Consider the following 23,653-nt stretch of genomic DNA (forward strand, 5'->3'; position numbering starts at 1 on the left):
GTGTGGGAAAATAAAAAGAGCTGGTTGAAGGCAAAAAGGGGGTGTTTTGAAATGGTTTGGCACAGGGAAGAATTTAGGAAAGATTCCCAAGAGGATATATGTGCAAGGGGGGGAACGAGGAGAATGGGAGCCCAAAATGGATTGGGGAAAAAGATTTTAGTTGGGCCCCAAACATGCAGGGGGGGAAAAAAGCGGGAAAGGAATAGATAAATTTGGGATCGATTGGTAACCGGGTCGACGGCTGTAAAGGGATTGAATCGGGGCAGTAAGCGTCGGGGAAACCAGGAAAGTTGTTGGGCCTGGAGGGGAAAGGAGCTGTGGTTTGGGCATTATTGCATGACAGCTAGAACTATTGAACAAAATGGGGCCTTTGTGTCTTTCCTGCGCAACCTCGCCACGAGGGGGAGGGTGTTTCCATGGTGGCGAGGGGGCGAGGGAATAAAAAAGGCTGTGAATTTGTCATGTTTAATATTTGTGTCTGTGTGTATATAATGTGTATTTTTAGATTATGTATGTTTTTTTCGTTTTGGAGTGTATTATAACTTGTATGGGGGGGTTTGGGGGCCTTTCTTTTCTCTTTTTCCCTTTGCGCACCCGAAACCGGGAGACGCGAAAAAGAAAAAAATAAATAAATTTTAAATTTAATATAAAACAAAATAATATATATATATTATATATAATAATAATATATATATAATATATAAATATATATTTTTGCTGTTCTCCCGCTTTGCAGGTAGCGCAAGGAAACAGACGAAAGAATGGCCCAACCCCAAACCCCATACACATGATATACATACGTCCACACACGAAATATACATACCTACACAGCTTCCGGGGTTACCCCAAACGCTTCACATGCCCTGATTCAATCCACTACAGCACGTCAACCCCGTAACCACATCGCTCCAATTCACTCTATTCCTTGCCCTCCTTTCACCCTCCTGCATGTTCAGGCCCCGATCACACAAAATCTTTTTCACTCCATCTTTCCACCTCCAATTTGGTCTCCCTCTTCTCCTCGTTCCCTCCACCTCCGACACATATATCCTCTTGGTCAATCTTTCCTCACTCATTCTCTCCATGTGCCCAAACCATTTCAAAACACCCTCTTCTGCTCTCTCAACCACGCTCTTTTTATTTCCACACATCTCTCTTACCCTTACGTTACTTACTCGATCAAACCACCTCACACCACACATTGTCCTCAAACACCTCATTTCCAGCACATCCATCCTCCTGCGCACAACTCTATCCATAGCCCACGCCTCGCAACCATACAACATTGTTGGAACCACTATTCCTTCAAACATACCCATTTTTGCTTTCCGAGATAATGTTCTCGACTTCCACACATTCTTCAAGGCTCCCAAATTTTCGCCCCCTCCCCCACCCTATGATCCACTTCCGCTTCCATGGTTCCATCCGCTGCCAGAAACCACTCCCAGATACAAAACACTTTACTTCCCCCAGTTTTTCTCCATTCAAACTTACCTCCCAATTGACTTGACCCTCAACCCTACTGTACCTAATAACCTTGCTCTTATTCACATTTACTCTTAACTTTCTTCTTTCACACACTTTACCAAACTCAGTCACCAGCTTCTGCATTTCTCACATGAATCAGCCACCACGCTGTATCATCAGCGAACAACAACTGACTCACTTCCCAAACCTCTCATCCCCAAAACTTCATACTTTCCCCCTTTCCAAAACTCTTGCATTACCTCCCTAATAACCCCATCCATAAAAAAATTAAACAACCCTGAGACACACACACCCTGCCGCAAACCTACATCACTGAGAACCAATCACTTTCCTCTCTTCCAAAACGTACACATGCCTACATCCTCGATAAAAACTTTTCACTCCTCTAACAACTTGCCCCCCCACACATATATTCTTAATACCTCCACAGAGCATCTCTATAACTCTATCATATGCCTTCTCCAGATCCATAAATGCTACAACAAATCCATTTGCTTTTCTAAGTATTTCTTACATACATTCTTCAAAGCAAACACCTGATCCACACATCCTCACCACTTCTGAAACCACACTGCTTTTCCCCAATCTGATGCTCTGTACATGCCTTCACCCTCTCAATCAATACCTCCCAATAATTTACCAGGAAACCAACAAACTTATACCTCTGTAATTTGAGCACTCACTCTTATCCCCTTTGCCTTTTTGACAATGGCACTATCACGCAATTCCGCCAATCCTCAGGCACCTCACCATGATCTACATACATAAATAACCTTACAACCAGTCAATAATACGTCACCCCTTTTTAATAAATTCCACTGCAATACCATCCAAAAACCCTGCCTTGCCGGGTTTCACTTTCCCAAAGCTTTTTCTACCTCTTCCTTTTTTAAACCCAAAACTTTTTCCCAACCCTCTCACTTTGCCCCCACCTCACCAAAAAACCCCATAATCGCCCCTCTTCATCAAACACATTCAACAAACCTTTCAAAAACCACCCCTCTCCTTCTCACATCACCCTACTTTTATCACCTCCCCCTTTTCCCCTCACGAAGTTTTCCCCTTTGCTCCCTTTTCTTCGCATTTATTTTCCTCCTTTCCCGAACATCTTTTATTCTCCCCAAAATTTAATGTACCCCTCTCCCCCAACTCTTTTGCCCTTTTTTCAACTCTTCACCTTTCTCTTTTACCTCCTGTCTCTTTCTTTTATACCTCCCACCAATTTCATTTTTCCCTGAAAAACGTCCAAATGCCTCCTTTTTCTCTTTCACTAATAATCTTACTCTTCACCACCCTCCAAACCTTTCTAAACCACCTCCCACCTTCCACCACAAGCTCTTTTGCGCAACCATCACTGATTCCCTAAATACATCCCCCCCTTTCCCCCCATCCCCTTACTTCATTTTTTCCCCCTTTTCCTTCTGTACTCATCTCTCCTGGTACCTTTTCCCACACAAGTCCCTTCCCCCGCTCACTTACTCCAAACCACCCCTCACCCCAACATTCACTCTTCTTTTTTGAAAACCCAGACAAATCTTCACCTTAGCCTCCACAAGAAAAAGATTTTAGATATATATATAATATATATATATATATATATATATATATAAATATATATAATAATATATATAAATATATATATATATATTATATATATATATATATATAGTATTTAGGGGAGAAAGAATACTTCCCACGTATTCCCTGCGTGTCGTAGAAGGCGACTAAAAGGGAAGGGAGCGGGGGCTGGAAATCCTCCCCTCTCGTTTTTTTTTTTTTTTTTTTTTTTTTCCAAAAGAAGGAACAGAGAAGGGGCCAGGTGAGGATATTCCCTCAAAGGCCTAGTCCTCTGTTCTTAACGCTACCTCGCTATCGCGGGAAATGCGAATAGTATGAAAAAAAAAAAATATATGTATATATATATATATATATATATATATATATATATATATATATATATATATATATATATATATATATATATATATATATATATATATATATATGTATATATATATATATATATATATATATATATATATATATATATATGTATATATATATATGTATATATATATAATGTGGAGCGGGAGGCTGGAAATCCTCTCCTCTCGTTTTTCTTTTTAATTTTCCAAAAGAAGGAACAGAGAAGGGGGCCAGGTGAGGGTATTCCCTCAAAGGCCCAGTCCTCTGTTCTTAACGCTACCTCGCTGATGCGGGAAATGGCGAATAGTTTGAAAGAAAAGAAAAAAGATATATATATATATATATATATATATATATATATATATATATATATATATATATATATATATATATATATATATATATATGTATATATATATATATATATATATATATATATATATATATATCTGTGTGTGTATATTTATATGTATACGTTGAGATGTATAGGTATGTATATTTGCGTGTGTGGATGTGTATGTATATACATGTGTATGTGGGTGGGTTGGGCCATTCTTTCGTCTGTTTCCTTGCGCTACCTCGCTAACGCGGGAGAAAGTGATTAGTTCTCAGTGAATGTAGGTTTGCTGCAGGGGTGTGTGATGTCTCCATGGTTGTTTACTTTGTTTATGGATGGGGTTGTTAGGGAGGTGAATGCAAGAGTTTTGGAAAGAGGTGCAAGTATGAAGTCTGTTGGGGATGAGAGACCTTGGGAAGTGAGTCAGTTGTTGTTCGCTGATGATACAGCGCTGGTGGCTGATTCATGTGAGAAACTGCAGAAGCTGGTGACTGAGTTTGGTAAAGTATGTGAAAGAAGAAAGTTAAGAGTAAATGTGAATAAGAGCAAGGTAATTAGGTACAGTAGGGTTGAGGGTCAAATCAATTGGGAGGTAAGTTTGAATGGAGAAAAACTGGAGTAAAGTATTTTAGATATCTGGGAGTGGATCTGGCAGCGGATGGAACCATGGAAGCGGAAGTGGATCATAGGGTGGGGGAGGGGGCGAAAATCCTGGGAGCCTTGAAGAATGTGTGGAAGTCGAGAACATTATCTCGGAAAGCAAAAATGGGTATGTTTGAAGGAATAGTGGTTCCAACAATGTTGTATGGTTGCGAGTCTTGGGCTATGGATATAGTTGTGCGCAGGAGGATGGATGTGCTGGAAATGAGATGCTTGAGGACAATGTGTGGTGTGAGGTGGTTTGATCGAGTAAGTAACGTAAGGGTAAGAGAGATGTGTGGAAATAAAAAGAGCGTGGTTGAGAGAGCAGAAGAGGGTGTTTTGAAATGGTTTGGGCACATGGAGAGAATGAGTGAGGAAAGATTGACTAAGAGGATATATGTGTCGGAGGTGGAGGGAACGAGGAGAAGTGGGAGACCAAATTGGAGGTGGAAAGATGGAGTGAAAAAGATTTTGTGTGATCGGGGACTGAACATGCAGGAGGGTGAAAGGAGGGCAAGGAATAGAGTGAACTGGATCGATGTGGTATACCGGGGTTGACGTGCTGTCAGTGGATTGAATCAGGGCATGTGAAGCGTCTGGGGTAAACCATGGAAAGCTGTGTAGGTATGTATATTTGCGTGTGTGGACGTATGTATATACATGTGTATGGGGGTGGGTTGGGCCATTTCTTTCGTCTGTTTCCTTGCGCTACCTCGCAAACGCGGGAGACAGCGACAAAGCAAAAAAAAAAAAAAAAAGAATATATATATATATATATATATATATATATATATATATATATATATATATATATATATATATATATATATATGGGAGGGTATTGATTGAGAGGGTGAAGGCATGTACAGAGAGCATCAGATTGGGGAAGAGCAGTGTGGTTTCAGAAGTGGTAGAGATGTGTGGATCAGGTGTTTGCTTTGAAGAATGTATGTGAGAAATACTTAGAAGAGCAAATGGATTTGTATGTAGCATTTATGGATCTGGAGAAGGCATATGATAGAGTTCATAGAGATGCTCTGTGAAAGGTATTAAGAATATATGGTGTGGGAGGCAAGTTGTTAGAAGGAGTGAAAAGTTTTTATCGAGGATGCAAGGCATGTGTACGTGTAGGAAGAGAGGAAAGTGATTGGTTTTCAGTGAATGCAGGTTTGCGGCAGGGGTGTGTGATGTCTCCATGGTTGTTTAATTTGTTTATGGATGGGGTTTTTAGGGAGGTGAATGCAAGAGTTTTGGAAAGAGGGGCAAGTATGAAGTCTGTTGGGGATGAGAGAGCTTGGGAAGTGAGTCAGTTGTTGTTCGCTGATGATACAGCGCTGGTGGCTGATTCATGTGAGAAACTGCAGAAGCTGGTGACTGAGTTTGGTAAAGTGTGTGAAAGAAGAAAGCTGAGAGTAAATGTGAATAAGAGCAAGCTTATTAGGTACAGTAGAGTTGAGGGTCAGGTCAATTGGGAGGTAAGTTTGAATGGAGGAAGTAAAGTGTTTTAGATATCTGGAAGCGGATCTGGCAGCGGATGGAACCATGGAAGCGGAAGTGAATCATAGGGTGGGGGAGGGCGCGAAAATCCTGGGAGCCTTGAAGAATGTGTAGAAGTCGAGAACATTATCTCGGAAAGCAAAAATGGGTATGTTTGAAGGAATAGTGGTTCCAACAATGTTGTATGGTTGCGAGGCGTGGGCTATGGATATAGTTGTGCGCAGGAGGGTGGATGTGCTGGAAATGAGATGTTTGAGGACAATAGGTGGTGAGAGGTGGTTTGATCGAGTAAGTAATGTAAGGGTAAGAGAGATGTGTGGAAATAAAAAGAGCGTGGTTGAGAGAGCAGAAGAGGGTGTTTTGAAATGGTTTGGTCACATGGAGAGAATGAGTGAGGAAAGATTGACCAAGAGGATATATGTGTCGGAGGTGGAGGGAACGAGGAGAAGTGGGAGACCAAATTGGAGGTGGAAAGATGGAGTGAAAAAGATTTTGAGTCATCGGGGCCCAAACATGCAGGAGGGTGAAAGGCGGGCAAGGAATAGAGTGAATTGGATCGATGTGGTATACCGAGGTCGACGTGCTGTCAATGGATTGAATCAGGGCATGTGAAGCGTCTGGGGCAAACCATGGAAAGTTGTCTGGGGCCTGGATGTGGAAAGGGAGCTGTGGTTTCGGGCATTATTGCATGACAGCTAGAGACTTAGTGTGAACGAATGGGGCCTTTGTTGTCTTTTCCTGGCGCAACCTCGCACACATGAGGGGGGAGGGGGATGTTATTTCATGTGTGGCGAGGTGGCGATGGGAATGAATAATGGCAGTGTGAATTGTGTGCATGGGTATATATGTATGTGTCTGTGTGTGTATATATATGTGTACATTGAGATATATGGGTATGTATATTTGCGTGTGTGGACGTGTATGTATACACATGTGTATGGGGGTGGGTTGGGCCATTTCTTTCGTCTGTTTCCTTGCGCTACCTCGCAAACGCGGGAGACAGCGACAAAGCAAAATAAATAATTAAATTAATAAATACACACACACACACACACACATATATATATATATATATATATATATATATATATATATATATATATATATATATATATATATATATATATATATATATATTTTGTCGCTGTCTCCCGCGTTTGCGAGGTAGCGCAAGGAAACAGACGAAAGAAATGGCCCAACCCAACCCCATACACATGGATATACATACGTCCACACACGCAAATATACATACCTACACAGCTTTCCGTGGTTTACCCCAGACGCTTCACATGCCCTGATTCAATCCACTAACAGCACGTCAACCCCGGTATACCACATCGATCCAATTCACTCTATTCCTTGCCCTCCTTTCACCCTCCTGCATGTTCAGGCCCCGATCACACAAAATCTTTTTCACTCCATCTTTCCACCTCCAATTTGTCTCCCACTTCTCCTCGTTCCCTCCACCTCCGACATATATATCCTCTTGGTCAATCTTTCCTCACTCATTCTCTCCATGTGCCCAAACCATTTCAAAACACCCTCTTCTGCTCTCTCAACCACGCTCTTTTCATTTCCACACATCTCTCTTACCCTTACGTTACTTACTCGATCAAACCACCTCACACCATACATTGTCCTCAAACATCTCATTTCCAGCACATCCATCCTCCTGCGCACAACTCTATCCATAGCCCACGCCTCGCAACCATACAACATTGTTGGAACCACTATTCCTTCAAACATACCCATTTTTGCTTTCCGAGATAATGTTCTCGACTTCCACACATTCTTCAAGGCTCCCAGGATTTTCGCCTCCTCCCCCACCCTATGATCCACTTCCGCTTCCATGGTTCCATCCGCTGCCAGATCCACTCCCAGATATCTAAAACACTTTACTTCCTCCAGTTTTTCTCCATTCAAACTTACCTCCCAATTGACTTGACCCTCAACCCTACTGTACCTAATAACCTTGCTCTTATTCACATTTACTCTTAGCTTTCTTCTTTCACACACTTTACCAAACTCAGTCACCAGCTTCTGCAGTTTCTCACATGAATCAGCCACCAGCGCTGTATCATCAGCGAACAACAACTGACTCACTTCCCAAGCTCTCTCATCCCCAATAGACTTCATACTTGCCCCTCTTTCCAAAACTCTTGCATTTACCTCCCTAAAAACCCCATCCATAAACAAATTAAACAACCATGGAGACATCACACACCCCTGCCGCAAACCTACATTCACTGAGAACCAATCACTTTCCTCTCTTCCTACACGTACACATGCCTTACATCCTCGATAAAAACTTTTCACTCCTTCTAACAACTTGCCTCCCACACCATATATTCTTAATACCTTCCACAGAGCATCTCTATGAACTCTATCATATGCCTTCTCCAGATCCATAAATGCTACATACAAATCCATTTGCTTTTCTAAGTATTTCTTACATACATTCTTCAAAGCAAACACCTGATCCACACATCCTCTACCACTTCTGAAACCACACTGCTCTTCCCCAATCTGATGCTCTGTACATGCCTTCACCCTCTCAATCAATACCCTCCCATATAATTTACCAGGAATACTCAACAAACTTATACCTCTGTAATTTGAGCACTCACTCTTATCCTCTTTGCCTTTGTACAATGGCACTATGCACGCATTCCGCCAATCCTCAGGCACCTCACCATGAGTCGTACATACATCAAATAACCTTACCAACCAGTCAATAATACGGTCACCCCCTTTTTTAATAAATTCCACTGCAATACCATCCAAACCTGCTGCCTTGCCGGCTTTCATCTTCCGCAAAGCTTTTACTACCTCTTCTCTGTTTACCAAATCATTTTCCCTAACCCTCTCACTTTGCACACCACCTCGACCAAAACACCCTATATCTGCCACTCTATCATCAAACACATTCAACAAACCTTCAAAATACTCACTCCATCTCCTTCTCACATCACCACTACTTGTTATCACCTCCCCATTTGCGCCCTTCACTGAAGTTCCCATTTGCTCCCTTGTCTTACGCACTTTATTTACCTCCTTCCAGAACATCTTTTTATACTCCCTAAAATTTAATGTTACTCTCTCACCCCAACTCTCATTTGCCCTCTTTTTCACCTCTTGCACCTTTCTCTTGACCTCCTGTCTCTTTCTTTTATACATCTCCCACTCAATTGCATTTTTTTCCCTGCAAAAATCGTCCAAATGCCTCTCTCTTCTCTTTCACTAATAATCTTACTTCTTCATCCCACCACTCACTACCCTTTCTGATCAACCCACCTCCCACTCTTCTCATGCCACAAGCATCTTTTGCGCAATCCATCACTGATTCCCTAAATACATCCCATTCCTTCCCCACTCCCCTTACTTCCATTGTTCTCACCTTTTTCCATTCTGTACTCAGTCTCTCCTGGTACTTCCTCACACAAGTCTCCTTCCCAAGCTCACTTACTCTCACCACCCTCTTCACCCCAACATTCACTCTTCTTTTCTGAAAACCCATACAAATCTTCACCTTAGCCTCCACAAGATAAATGATCAGACATCCCATTTCCAGTTGCACCTCTCAGCACATTAACATCCAAAAGTCTCTCTTTCGCGCGCCTGTCAATTAACACGTAATCCAATAACGCTCTCTGGTCATCTCTCCTACTTACATACGTATACTTATGTATATCTCGCTTTTTAAACCAGGTATTCCCAATCACCAGTCCTTTTTCAGCGCATAAATCTACAAGCTCTTCAACATTTCCATTTACAACACTGAACACCCCATGTATACCAATTATTTCCTCAACTGCCACATTACTCACCTTTACATTCAAATCACCCATATTTATAACCCGGTCTCGTGCATCAAAACCGCTAACACACTCATTCAGCTGCTCCCAAAACACTTGCCTCTCATGATCTTTCTTCTCATGCCCAGATGCATATGCACCAATAATCACCCATCTCTCTCCATCAACTTTCAGTTTTACCCATATTAATCGAGAATTTACTTTCTTACATTCTATATATATATATATATATATATATATATATATATATATATATATATATATATATATATATATATATATATATATATATATATATATATGTATGTGTGTGTGTGTGTGTGTGTGTGTGTGTGTGTGTGTGTGTGTGTGTGTGTGTGTGTGTGTTTGTGTGTGTGTGTGTTAGATCGAGTGTGCTTTTCTTCATCTGTTTTCTGCCGCTACCTTGCTAACGCGGTATACGGCGATCAGGTTTGATGAAAATACCTGCAGTGTCTTCACGAAATTTGTTAAACAAAAACTTAAGAGATTAAGCCTTTTCTAGTGCTGTAGGTCGCAGGAGACTATAAATAATAGATACATTTCTCTGAAGCAGTCCAAGTATTATGAGGCCCCAGAGGAGGGTGCGCAAATCCCCTTCAGTTTTCTGTAGAATTACCTAGTAATGTTGTAGACCAAGATACATACATATGTAAGATTTTTAGCATTTCTTGAAAGGAGAAGATTGACTGTGTGATTTTATTAGCTTTGATTCTTACTATTATATGAAATTAGAAACATTTGCCCGGGCCATTGAGGCGAATCAAAGGGGACGGACATTGCTCCCCCCCCCCCCCCCCCCCCCTAATCACCCTTCGATCTATAAGTTCACAATGACCTTATTCAATGATCATGATGATTTATACGCTTTAACATTAACCTTTTTTAGTCACTCAAAAGGGGAAAACAGTTGTATATCAACCGCATCATTGATTGACAATGGTGACCACATAAACAAAAAACCGCTTCCATTTTCAGAAACACTGGCGCATGTTTTCGTTGGCGAAGTTCGCCATTCTCATAAACCTACTTCTGTACAACAGCTGTGTTCAATCTTATGACAGTTTAAGTAATAGATATTAGATTTAGGACAGATGATTTAAAAAGAGCTAAGTTCCCGTAAGTGGCAATGTGTTCCTACCATGCTCCTGTTTTGCGCTTTTCATGGCATCTTGGCCATATAGTGATGCACTTCCCACGCCTTTATCAAATCCTGGGGTATTGTTCATTACCACCATCTCCTTCCTATCCTACAAATGTGTTGTACTGAATAGAGAATGAGCACCATATCAACCCTCAAGTCCCTCTCACAGGTGCGTGTGTCCCTGTGATAAGTTCATAATGGAAATCTGGCTTCATTTCACCGTTTCATTTTGATTGATTTTCATTGCCACGGGTTTACACATTATCCGCTCAACCCCTGACTCTCCGAGGAATACTAGTGACTGACTGAACTTGAAAAGGCATTGACTTGTGACCTCAGTCACCTACATCTTACCTAATTACATTTACCGTTACATAAAGAAAAATCAGTTCCTTTTATCAGTCTACAATTACAGGTGACGTACTCACCCATTTTATCTCGGATGATGATCACTCTTCTTGGAAAGCCCAGAAGATATAGAAATATTCCTTATCTCATCATCGACTCAGGGAACCGTCGTCAAATTCGGAGAAGCTGTAAGGCTGCGTGTAAGACCTTATTTTGAAACATAACACCAGATACATTGTACAAACAACAGACTAAAGCTTCATTGCATGAAATAATCTGCAAATATTTTATAACCTTCCTCTTAGCCTCTTCTTGCATCCCATATTTTAGTTTATCTATTCTTAGTTGTATATTTCTAGGATGTGTAGTAACTATATATATATATATATATATATATATATATATATATATATATATATATATATATATATATATATGTATATATTCATTCATTTATTATACTTTGTCGCTGCCTCCCGCGTTAGCGAGGTAGCTCAAGGAAACAGACGAAAGAATGGCCCAGCCCATCCACATACACATGTATATACATAAACGCCCACACACGCACCTATACATTTCAACGTATACATACATGTGCATACACAGACGTATGCATATATACATATGTACATATTCATACATGTTGCCTTCATCTATTCTCGCCGCCACCCCGCCACATAAGTGGCACCCCCTCCTCCGCGCGCACGCGAGGTAGCTATAGGAAAAGACAACAAAGGCCACATTCGTCCACACTGTCTCTAGCTGTCACGTGTAATGCAACGAAACCATATATATATATATATATATATATATATATATATATATATATATAGAGAGAGAGAGAGAGAGAGAGAGAGAGAGAGAGAGAGAGAGAGAGTACAAAATATCATACCATTTACCGTCTTGACTCCCCACAAAAGAGGAGGAAAGGTGAAACCTCATTTGATAACAAAGCTAGACATAAACACTAAATATTCCGCGTATTCATGATGATATCTCTTGTATTATGGCACTTCCTTACCAAGAAGGATGTGTTATCGTGGAGATAAGGTAGTTGGGTGTCCTGGGCGAGAAAGGCCGTCAACTCAATCTGCGCATTTCTCTCTCTCTACCTCGCAGTGTTGGTTGGTTCCTCTGTTGTCTCAGTCAACACTATAACGTCTGATCTCGCAGAGTTTTATTACAAGGAGATCTGGCACACCATGGGTGCCTAATGTGCGTGCAGTCACTGTGTCAGGCGAGCACTCTGCTAACTCCAAAGGATAATGTGGTCGTTGCACGATTGTAAATAACATCAAAAGGTACGTCCATTTAGATCCAATGACAGTCTCGCTTGTCACGTGAGAATGATTCGTCAGCTGTTGTAAACATTCCATAATGTCAGTGATCAAAGGTCTTGTTGCACAATACTGTAAGATAGGAAGTATCGAATGAGCTAGTCAGCCAAGATGCAGTAATGAGCCTCCGCTTTTCGTACATCTTACAACCATAAATAATTATGAATTATGTATCTGCTTTAGTCGTCTTTTTCTCTCTCCGTTGGTAGACTAACGTTACTCGACTGCAGTAGGCTAGGTATTTCTAAGTCACATATTAATAGATGTGCATGGTAACAGACAATCACACATCTGCATGGAATACATGATAACATAATGACTCCTAGGGAGCAGGCGTGGAAACTAGAGCAAAGTCTGCAACAGGCATAGAGTCTTCCCCTCGATTGTAACCATTTCCATAGATTAATTCATACATCAGGAGGTACAACAGTTGTACATTCATCAAGCGTGTGTTATAATGCCTACAGTATATTCGGAACATTTGTACTCTTTTTATTCGGGTCTGTCGTTAAAAATGGACGACTGATATTCGTACCACGATTTGTTCAAAATCCGGTCTGGGAATAGAATGGACAAAGTTTACAGAAACTAAATGATTAATAAAGTCTGATATTCATTTATTAAGAAAAAGTCTAGATATGAAAATTACAAGGTTTGTATACTTCTACGAAAAAAAAATATATATGATTATAACCATTAAAGTGCTAAGCAATGCCAACGAAATGTTTTCGGACGAGACGCTGTGCCCTGCTCTAGGGCCCTAAACTGAGCATAGCCATCCACTGTCACCTGTCGTTCAACTGTCACTTGACATTTAAGACGATAATTTTTCCCGTAAGTAAACCACTGTTTTTGCTTACCTTTGCTTCATAACAATAGCTATGATCTCACAAATAACTGTTCATCATTTATAAACATATAAGCTAATTGTTCCTATGAAGAAGAATGAAAAACAAGTGAATTGTGCTTCTACAAGTATGATATACTTTTGGCACTCTATTCCCATACCTGATACACTACTTTTCACACGCTTAATAAGCATGTTTACTGTGTAATTTATATATTTTGTGTTGTTGTCAGAGATTACGATTTTGGTTTTTAAGGATTAACCCCTCTCCCTCATTCCCTAATAAATCATAATAATAATCTTACGGAGAGTTAAGACTGTTTCATGAGCATGCTTCGGGCCCCGTATAGAGCGTAGAGGAAACAAGACATAAACGATATCGGTTGTCGAATTTTAACGACAGGCCCGGATAAGCAGAGTGCAGTTGCCTGCATGTGCAGTGTTCCGGTTGTAACAAGACATAAACGATATCGGTTGTCGAATTTTAACGACAGGCTCGGATAAGCAGAGTGCAGTTGCCTGCATGTGCAGTGTTCCGGTTGTATGTTTAACACGTCACTAATACCCGCAGCGCTGATTCGTAAGGGTTATTGTACCGACTGCTCGGTGCCGGTAAGTGGAGAGTTATTTTGCCAATTAGTATGATTTCGATAGTATTTTCCCTTGCGACACTTCTTGGTTAATGTAGGCTAGGGTCGGGAGGCGGAATTCCCGGGTGGGTGTTAAGATAGGTCGCTCTGACGTATTCAACCCAACAGTAAGTAGACTTCAAGATCCCACGTTCCTGTTGAGCTTTATGCAATTAAAAAATTTTCCTTTATACACATCAGAATTAATATTTGTACAAAATTCCATATTTGTAAAAACTATTTTCCCACGGGAAAAATCGACATATCCATTAACAAAGCAAAAAGCAGAAATGAAGGAATAAGTTCTATTCGACCTGTTGGTGCCAACAAGTCATCGAAATATCCACTGCGCATAATAATTGTCATTCCTCACTCTAGTTATGTGTCCCCTTTAGTGGAGGAAGACGGTGTTTTGACCATCATTTTAATCCCTTCTGAAGAATCAAGAGTTTGTCTTGTACCAATGATTTTGTGGACGAATGACTTGAATTTGGCATACATATACTTTGATCCAAAGACATATTTTATTTAATTAATTAGGCCACTTCAAGGACTTTGTGGGTCAAATTATCAAAAAATAGATTTATGATTTTAGGAGTTTCTGATTCACATAGCTCAAAGATCTCTTTAAGACAATAATTTGTTATTATTCAACCATCTTTCAGGCAATTCATTAAATGTGGCCCGTGGATGATGCTTCTAATGCTCCACATTTTGCGCATGTCAAAATTGTTTCGACCATTTTAATCATTTGTTTTGGGTGAAAGGTCACTAAAAAAGATTATTCTCTGCCGTTAGTTGAGCTTATTTCAGTAATTTTTCGTGAAAATCAGCCTAAGGTATCTTTACAGCATACCCCACATAAGGTCAGTGACAATTTTGTGACGACTATATTATCTAACCTTTATAAAAGATTAAAAGTTCCACCCCACCCCCCTTTTTTTTTGCCATTAGTCCATTCTCTTTGAATAGATATCGAAGAAATTCACTCAGTAACTGCAACATCCTTGTTAAGCCTCAGCACAGATATTTAAGATACATTTGAAGTTTTGTTCTTTTTAGTTATTTATTATAATATATATATATATATATATATATATATATATATATATATATATATATATATATATATCATCCCTGGGGATAGGGGAGAAAGAATACTTCCCACGTATTCCCTGCGTGTCGTAGAAGGCGACTAAAAGGGGAGGGAGCGGGGGGCTGGAAATCCTCTCCTCTTGTTTTTTTTTTTTTAATTTTCCAAAAGAAGGAACAGAGAAGGGGGCCAGGTGAGGATATTCCCTCAAAGGCCCAGTTCTCTGTTCTTAACGCTACCTCGCTAATGCGGGAAATGGCGAATAGTTTGAAAGAAAGAAATATATATATATATATATATATATATATATATATATATATATATATATATATATATATATTTCCCGCATTAGCGAGGTAGCGTTGAGAACAGAGGACTGGGCCCTTGAGGGAATATCCTCACCTGGGCCCCTTCTCTGTTCCCTCTTTTGTAAAATTAAAAAAAAAAAAAGTGAGAGGGGAGGATTTCCAGCCCCCCGCTCCCTCCCCTTTTAGTCGCCTTCTACGACACGCAGGGAATACGTGGGAAGTATTCTTTCTCCCCTATCCCCAGGGATAAATATATATATATATATATCCCTGGGGATAGGGGATTAAGAATACTTCCCACGTATTCCCTGCGTGTCGTAGAAGGCGACTAAAAGGGAAGGGAGCGGGGGGCTGGAAATCCTCCCCTCTCGTTTTTTTTTTTAATTTTCCAAAAGAAGGAACAGAGGGGGCCAGGTGAGGATATTCCAAAAAAGGCCCAGTCCTCTGTTCTTAACGCTACCTCGCTAACGCGAGAAATGGCGAATAGTTTAAAAAGAAAAAAAAGATATATATGAATATATATATATATATATATATATATATATATATATATATATATATATATATATATATATATATATATATATATATATATATATATATATCCACTCTCTGATCCTTGGAACTACCTCACTGAACCATTTATATACAAAGAAAAAATATTTTGTGTATATGTGTGTACGAGTGGACGTGAGTTCGACATCGTGTGACGTCATTTTTGAAAATATCATTCATCTTACATAATATGCGCAATGACGCATCCTTACGTCAGTTCACACTAGCATGGCATTGACACTTTAGACCACATCGTGCGATTTTTTTTTTTTTTTCATTTTTACATCTGGTTACTTATCTGTCCATGTGACGGTATATCGGTCTACTGTTTTATTGGCCTGACGGATGGGACCCCACCTGCTTGAGGTTATATCGTCAGTTGAGAAGAGTACAACACCAGGATCCTTCCAGAAAGTGATTCTGGAGTGACTACAGATAAATGATATAAATAGATAAGCAGAGGTTATCTTAGAGGTAGCGTCATCCAATCTTTTAGAACACTAAGCGTCCATCCAACATACGGCTAGCCTGCCTATGCCGGGGAACAGCCCGCCTGAGATGTTTGGAAACATGTACATAATAACTAGCTGGTACATTTCAGTCTGTTGAATACCAATATTCACAATGACTTGGATCAAAATTGATCAGTGAGTAGCACTAGCTAGGTCTGTGATTGTGCACTTTTGTATGAACAAAGTTGATTAAACTGTAAAAACCCATATGTCTTGGCAGCAAACAGGCTATACCTCACCAATAGTATCAAAACGAATTCATGCGGCCCGCACACATCTGTGATCTGGTGGCACACACACAAAAAAAAAGATAAAAACTTGGACGGCTGCTCTAGAAGGTAAACATCGGCGCTACCAAATTTATGTTCAGTTCAGTCGTCGTTGTAGGACGTTGGCATGGAGGAATTCTTTCATCCATGCACATTAGGAAATAAAATGAATTGCTTACGGGCTGTCAAAAATCCCAGTCAGCCAAAGGTAGCTAATGAAACAATTCTTACCGTTTTTGTTTTTTTTTTTTCATCCACCAAGTCCCTAACTTTGAGTGCAGGTCCATATTTGTCTGTAATCATTTATTTGTGCGATAAGGGAATTCTATTATCTATAAGCAACATCTTTTATCTCAGTTCTGTGATACATTTTTCATTTTTTCGCTTTCGACACATTCGCCTCTGCTTCTCCCAGATGATCCCAATTGCTTACAGCTTTTTTGTTTCAAATGATTTTTTCACCTGTTTTCGGTTGTTTTGCTTAGGTGTACGTGAGAGTTCTTTACCTTTGAAGAATCAGTTTTTATTTCTCCACTTTTAGTTCTTAGTTGAATCAATATATATAGTTCAAGCATAAAGATAAGATTGATACAAATTCTATTATGGGTTTAACGTACGTGTAAAATGCCTTTTTCGAATATCTTGTCCATGTACCTGAAGGCGATTTGGACGCTGGAGAAGACATATGCTTCCCCTCACAACCCCTGTTGACGCTAAAGTGAATTCTCATCGATCAATCAATCCCTCAGAACCCCACTGTAAGTATCTTCAACTGTTATTACAAAGCTACGCATATAGAAGCCTTTCCCTGTAGGTTTTTTTTTTTAATGCAATTTCCAATGTATTTTCAGTGTATAGATGTGTGCATATGTCAGCAAATTTAGGAACTATGCATATCACGAATATACGTTTCACGCATGAATTAGAGCGGTTTAGAGATGTTATACTGTTACATCAAGAATTATTGTAAATGTATTGGATAACCCTGCCGAGTGCCACCATAAATTCACTTCTCAACAATAGGCAACTATCTGGTACGTTGATCTAGGACTCGTTAATTATTCGACTGCTGGACACAGGAAGGATATTCTCTTCGTACATGGTGAGAATCGGTTGTTTCTCTTACTTGCCGAAAAACTGGTTGATTTAAAATTCATTAATACAATCGGCCCCATTACATAACAAAGCGTGTTTTATCAAATCTGCGTCACAACTTAGATGCTTTAATTAAACGCCAGAAGTTGCAGCATTTATGTCTTACCTTTTCCCTTGATTGTTAATTTTCCGTCTTGCTTATTTTTACATAGCTACAAAAACTTTTCGAACGAAAGTAATGAAAAAATCACTAAGCCAGCACCTTTCTTAATCAGTGGTGTATGAAAGATTCAGGGGTCTTGAAGCCGAAATATTTTCCTTCGATCCTTCAAAAGTGTAATGAAACCATACACTGTATACGCAGTATATGTTTCTAAATTGAATCACATAAGCCTTGAATATTTCCAAATTTCTGGCAATATCAGCTGTCATAAAACTATAACAGCATTAACATTTTAAGAAAAATGAGATTCGTTTTCGGGGCCTCTCTGACCATAGGACTATTGGATGATTTGAGTAAAGCCTGGTCACATTTACAGCAACCCCCCTCCCCCAACACCAATCCTCAAGGTTATTGGTCCCTGGGATAATTTCTGGAAAATCGAGTTTTCCCACTTTCATTAACCCCAAATCATCGGGCCTTGTGTCCTGGTTTCCTGTCCTTATGAACGGTTCCTAAATCCATTACTGTAAGTTCAGTATTACAGTGTGGTAAACGAAAATATTATCCTTTTAGTTTTTTTTTTACCTGCCTGCGCTTGATTGTTTATCTTATCTCGTCTGTCATGTAATGCCACTGAGGTAAGCGGCCACGGATGCGAGATACCGAGTTGTTTTACGACGACTACCATGAGTGATCGGCTAGGCTTCACGAGGGAGGGTCTCAGGAACTACTTCTCTCGACGCTTCCGTAAACAATCTAAAAAGAGTTTGTAGTTTGCGATGAAAACCTTGGTAAAGGTCTTACTGAGAGGAAGAAATAAGTAGTCAAGCGTTAATTGATCACAGTTATATATATATATATATATATATATATATATATATATATATATATATATATATATATATATTCTTTTTTTCTTTCAAACTATTCGCCATTTCTCGCGTTAGCGAGGTAGCGTTAAGAACAGAGAACTGGGCCTTTGAGGGAATATCCTCACCTGGCCCCCTTCTCTGTTTTATCTTTGGGAAAATTAAAAAAAAAATAATGAGAGGAGAGGATTTCCAGCCCCCCGCTCCCTCCCCTTTTAGTCGCCTTCTACGACACGCAGGGAATACGTGGGAAGTATATATATATATATATATATATATATATATATATATATATATATATATATATATATATATATATATATATATATATATATCGGGTCTAGTCAAGGATAACACTTTGCATCACGTGAAGCATTTTGCGATGAAAATGGAGAAAAGGTGCTTAAACGTGCGGTCACAAATGTGAGCAGGATTGATGGAATCATCCGAGACTGTGGGAAAGAATAGGAAAACATGGTTTGCCTATAAACAAAGTGTGCGCCTAAACAATGACAGATACTCCCATATTAGCGCCATCTGTTTCATCCTTAAGACAGGAAGCCGTTGTTGGTATCAGATTTTGGTGCCCGTATCATTTACCAATTTTACCTTTTCTTCCCAGAGGTGCTATTTCACATGCGTGATGTATCGTAATCTCTGGACTTTTTAGAATTTATATGATTCATAGTCCATTGTTATTTAAGTTAGATATTAATCCTTATTATTTCCTTGAATATCTTTTGCTATTGTAATTTTTATATCTGTATCTCACGCATGTTATACATATTCCTCTTTTTTATTTCTCCCATACCTTGTTTAGGCTTCCATTAGTGTCTTCTTTCGATGGTGTTCACCTTGTGCCGGCCAGAGACAGAGGCGAGTTAATAACCATCTGTCATCTCTAATGCTGAGGCCTGAGCTAGACATTCCAGGTACCCACCAAACTTTAAGTATTTACAGAATCATACAAGTGTATAGGCAAGTTACAGATATGTGCTAAGAGATCCAGGTATTTAGTATATAAACACAAACACATTATAGGATGGACGATATGTTCCATGAGCCATATGCGTAATGAAAGTGTATGTGGGCATAGAATTATTTTGACGACCTGAAGATGGTGTCAGTTTGTTTACGGGTTTTCGGGTGGTGGTTATGTAACGTGAGGGCATTAACGACCCTGGAATTTCACAAGCTAGAAGCTAAACTAACCAATCAACCAACCTATGTTGACGGCCTGAATGACTGAACTCTGGAAGTGAATAGGTCCAAAGACAAAATAACCAACCAGTCGTTACTAACCGTACGTATTGAGAGGTTGGTTGGTTGTTTGGGCTTTAGGCCAATCAATGCACGTCATTAAGGCTGTCCGTCGTCAAGCTATATCCACCAAAGGAGAAATCTTTAGCGTCTTCAGGTGTCTTTCTTAAAACCACCTACACTCTCACTACGTGCCATGGCCCATACGGAAGGGTGCGTTAGGTGAGTGAAGTCAGAGGTGAACCGAGGACCCCATGTAAGTGAAACATAGAAGCGAGGCTGTAACCTAGAACTTGCGCTTGCGTAGATAAGATATCTGCACTCAGGAATGACGTGAGGAAGACTGAGTTCGTTGCGTTGTGCCAAGAATTAAAAAGTTAATTTCACTGATGGTTTCGCTCTTGCCCCGTTGTTCACATTAACTCAAAAGTTGTATTGTTGTCCACTTATACAAGGGATGGCACACTGAGAAAGCAAAGAAAACTTGTTTACTCAACTACGATTTCAAGTTTTTGTTACCCTATGTGTACGTTTAAAACAGTCAATTTGTGATCGCTGGACGAACTCATAGCATGTAACGTATCAAGGAATACAGTTGTAACTTTGAGTGTGATTGCAGGGTCCGTACTAAGTGTTCTGTCTGTCTCAATTACTGCATATTTGTAATCACTTATCTATTCAGAACGGGAAGGTGGTTCTGTATTCATGAGCTGTCCTTACTACCATATAACTTTATGAACTGTATATTGGCACCATACTCGTTCACCATTTATTTTACTCCTTTCACTCACAACTTTTGCGTTACAGACGCATTTTCTTGCTTCACTGTTTGTGATCTTGCAATGCATTTTCAAAGACCTCGTCACTGTCAGTCTACCTATTCATGTGAAGGTTGTGATCAAGTGTTCCCGTATTCTTCTTTCCTCCACTATGGGACAGGCTTATTACCTCAAACCTCTCACTATGATCGTGGTTTCTCATTGTTTGGGATCGTGTCTAATGCCTTCTGCCTGTCTGAGGAAAATACAGTTAACCTATCCATCCTTCGCCTAAGACAAATCTCATTCTTTCTTTGAATTTAAAAGACTGGTTATGGATGACCACTTTTCTCTGAACCTAAGTTGCTTTCTCGTGGTTTACTTCTCCTGTACGAGGGAATATCTGTTTGCTCTCTTCTTATCTACTCTGGCGATCGAGAGACCGCACCCCTCAGGGATACTGCAGGTCTGTAACTTTAGTCAAGTGAATTATCGCCCAGTCAGGTCGGGTCATATTGCATGTCACACGAGGAGGTCAGATCATATCCTCTCCCCACCCCACCAGATAGTGATGTCAGAGATGCAGGTCATGGAGGCTCGTTTCACTTTGGTTTAAAGATAGATGGTCACCAAATCATACCACCAGAGACATGATGAAATTACTCGAAGAAATGAAATCGACTTTACGTAAATATAAGATCCATCTAAACAAAACAGCTGAACTGCATTGTTTGGTAAACCGTGAAAATGTTGATATCATTGGTCCAACAGAAACATTTCTGAACACGAAAACCAACGACCTGATTAGTGAGTACAATCTGCCACACTACGAATTATTTGTAAGGGACAGACAGTCAGTGAGGTGACACTGCACTGCATTTCTAATCTTATGTAAACCCCAGCGAAATTCAGACTGCAACATCTGCCGCTGTTGAACACTTGTGGTCAGATTAGTACAGCATTTTCCAGACTTTACATAGATGTCAGTTTATAGACGCACTAGTCAGCCTAGCAGATATTGACACCTAGGTGCAGAGAGCGAATATGCTAGACTCATTAATTTTGTCGAAGATAATTTTTCTCTACCAGACCGTCAGCGAGCTGACGAGGGAAGCCAACATACTTGATTTAGTTCTTGCATCCCAGGAGTTCCTAGTAACTAATACCCGTGTTGGAGAACATCTAGACACTTGTGACCATGACATGGTTAGGTTCGACGTGAATATCAAAACCGACTCCCCTATTACCAGTTTTATAACCCCCAACTTTAAAAGGGTAGATTTTAATGGGCTGCGCCAGTTTTAAGCGTCAGTTTATGCACCATCAAGTCATTCATTCCCATGCACGACAGAAAAAATAAAACCAACAACAAGCCTGAAGGTATTCTCAAGATATTATAAAGAGCTATGCGGCGCAGGAATAAACTCTATAAGCTTAAGAAATCAGACAGACCCAAATATTGCAACGCAAAATAATACAACCAGAAGACAAGTGAAAGTTCTAATCAAACAAGCCTAGAGAGAATACGAAGTGAGTATTGCAAGAGATGGTAATAAAGATCCTAAAAGGTTTTGTGGATATACCAGTAATAAAAACATAAAAGGAGTGAAATAGTAACATTAGCAAAATCGTTTGGGAACCCATTGTGGACGATAAAAGCATAGCAACAACACTGAACAAGTTTTTGTTTTGCTTTTACGTGAGGCAGCAACGAAACGAATTTCGAGACTGATAAATAGCACTCACACGGTTCAAGATTTTATTGTCACAGAAAATTACTGACACAGATAAGTTGATAACTAATGAAAGTCCAGGTCCTGATCATTTCTATCCACGAGTAATTAAAATCGTTAAACACGAAATTGCCGGACAGTTAACCTATTTTTCAATAGTTCTCTCCACAATGGAATAGTCCCACGGGACGGGAGACTGGCAGACATCACTCATATATACAAAAAGGAAAGCCACGAATTGCCTGGTAATTACCATCCAATTAGCCTCACATCAATTACATGTAAACTTTTGAAGTCGATCATTAGAAATAAAATCGTATCCTGCCTGGAACAACTCAGTCTGATCAATGATACACAGCTTGGTTATATAAGACACAGATCCTGCCTTACAAACCTCATTGAATCTTACCATAAATTATTCAATACCCACAAGACAAAAACAACAGATACGATATTCATGGACTTCCAGAAAGCATTCTACAAATTCCCCCATGTTGAATTGACGCAAGAAGTCTGGGCTTTTAGGATTACTGGTTGCCTAGGAAACTGGACAGAAGCCTGGTTACGTGATAGGAAGTAAAGAGTCGTAATGAAGAGTGAATCCTCACCGTGGTCACCCGTCACTAGTGGGGTCCTCCAGGGATACGTACTTGAGTCCGCACTTTTCATCATTTATATTAACGATATTGACGTGGGGATACATAACCTAGAGTCCAGATCTGCAGATGGCACAAAACATCGGCAGTGCCATATCATCTGAAGAAGATAAGCTAAGATTAGAAGAGATTCTAGATATGATTGCTGAATGGTCTAGCAAAGGGCAAATGCCATGTAACGTCAATAAATGTCAGCTGTTATAAGTAGGAAAACTAAACAAAATCATTGATTATGAACTGATGGGCCGCAAGATAGAGTATGAGAGATCTTGGAGGTCACTTCCTCCAATAACTTCAAATTCTTCACTTCCTCCAATAACTTCAAATTCTCCCAGCGTTGTAATGAAGCTGCCA

At 39.8% G+C, this 23,653-nt stretch overlaps 1 protein-coding gene across 6 annotated transcripts in view; it reads left to right on the forward strand.

The window, feature by feature from the left end:
- Nucleotides 1-12,307: 12,307 nt before the first annotated feature.
- The window catches only part of LOC139762767 (uncharacterized), a 33,844-nt gene continuing 22,498 nt past the window's right edge, over nucleotides 12,308-23,653 (forward strand). The window contains exons 1-3 of one of the 6 annotated variants that reach the window (XM_071687918.1): nucleotides 12,377-12,516; nucleotides 17,426-17,523; nucleotides 19,713-19,824. Coding sequence is in view for 1 of the 6 variants with exons in the window: in XM_071687900.1 (XP_071544001.1) it covers nucleotides 13,943-14,011 (69 nt within the window). In the remaining 5 variants the exon portion in view is untranslated. Of the gene's footprint in view, nucleotides 12,517-13,803; nucleotides 14,012-17,425; nucleotides 17,524-19,712; nucleotides 19,825-23,653 lie in introns of those variants that run through there. The other 5 variants (XM_071687927.1, XM_071687936.1, XM_071687945.1 and 2 more) reach the window with 5 other exon arrangements.

The sequence above is a fragment of the Panulirus ornatus genome, chromosome 3 (genome assembly GCF_036320965.1).
Source record: "Panulirus ornatus isolate Po-2019 chromosome 3, ASM3632096v1, whole genome shotgun sequence".
Lineage (NCBI taxonomy): Eukaryota > Metazoa > Arthropoda > Malacostraca > Decapoda > Palinuridae > Panulirus > Panulirus ornatus.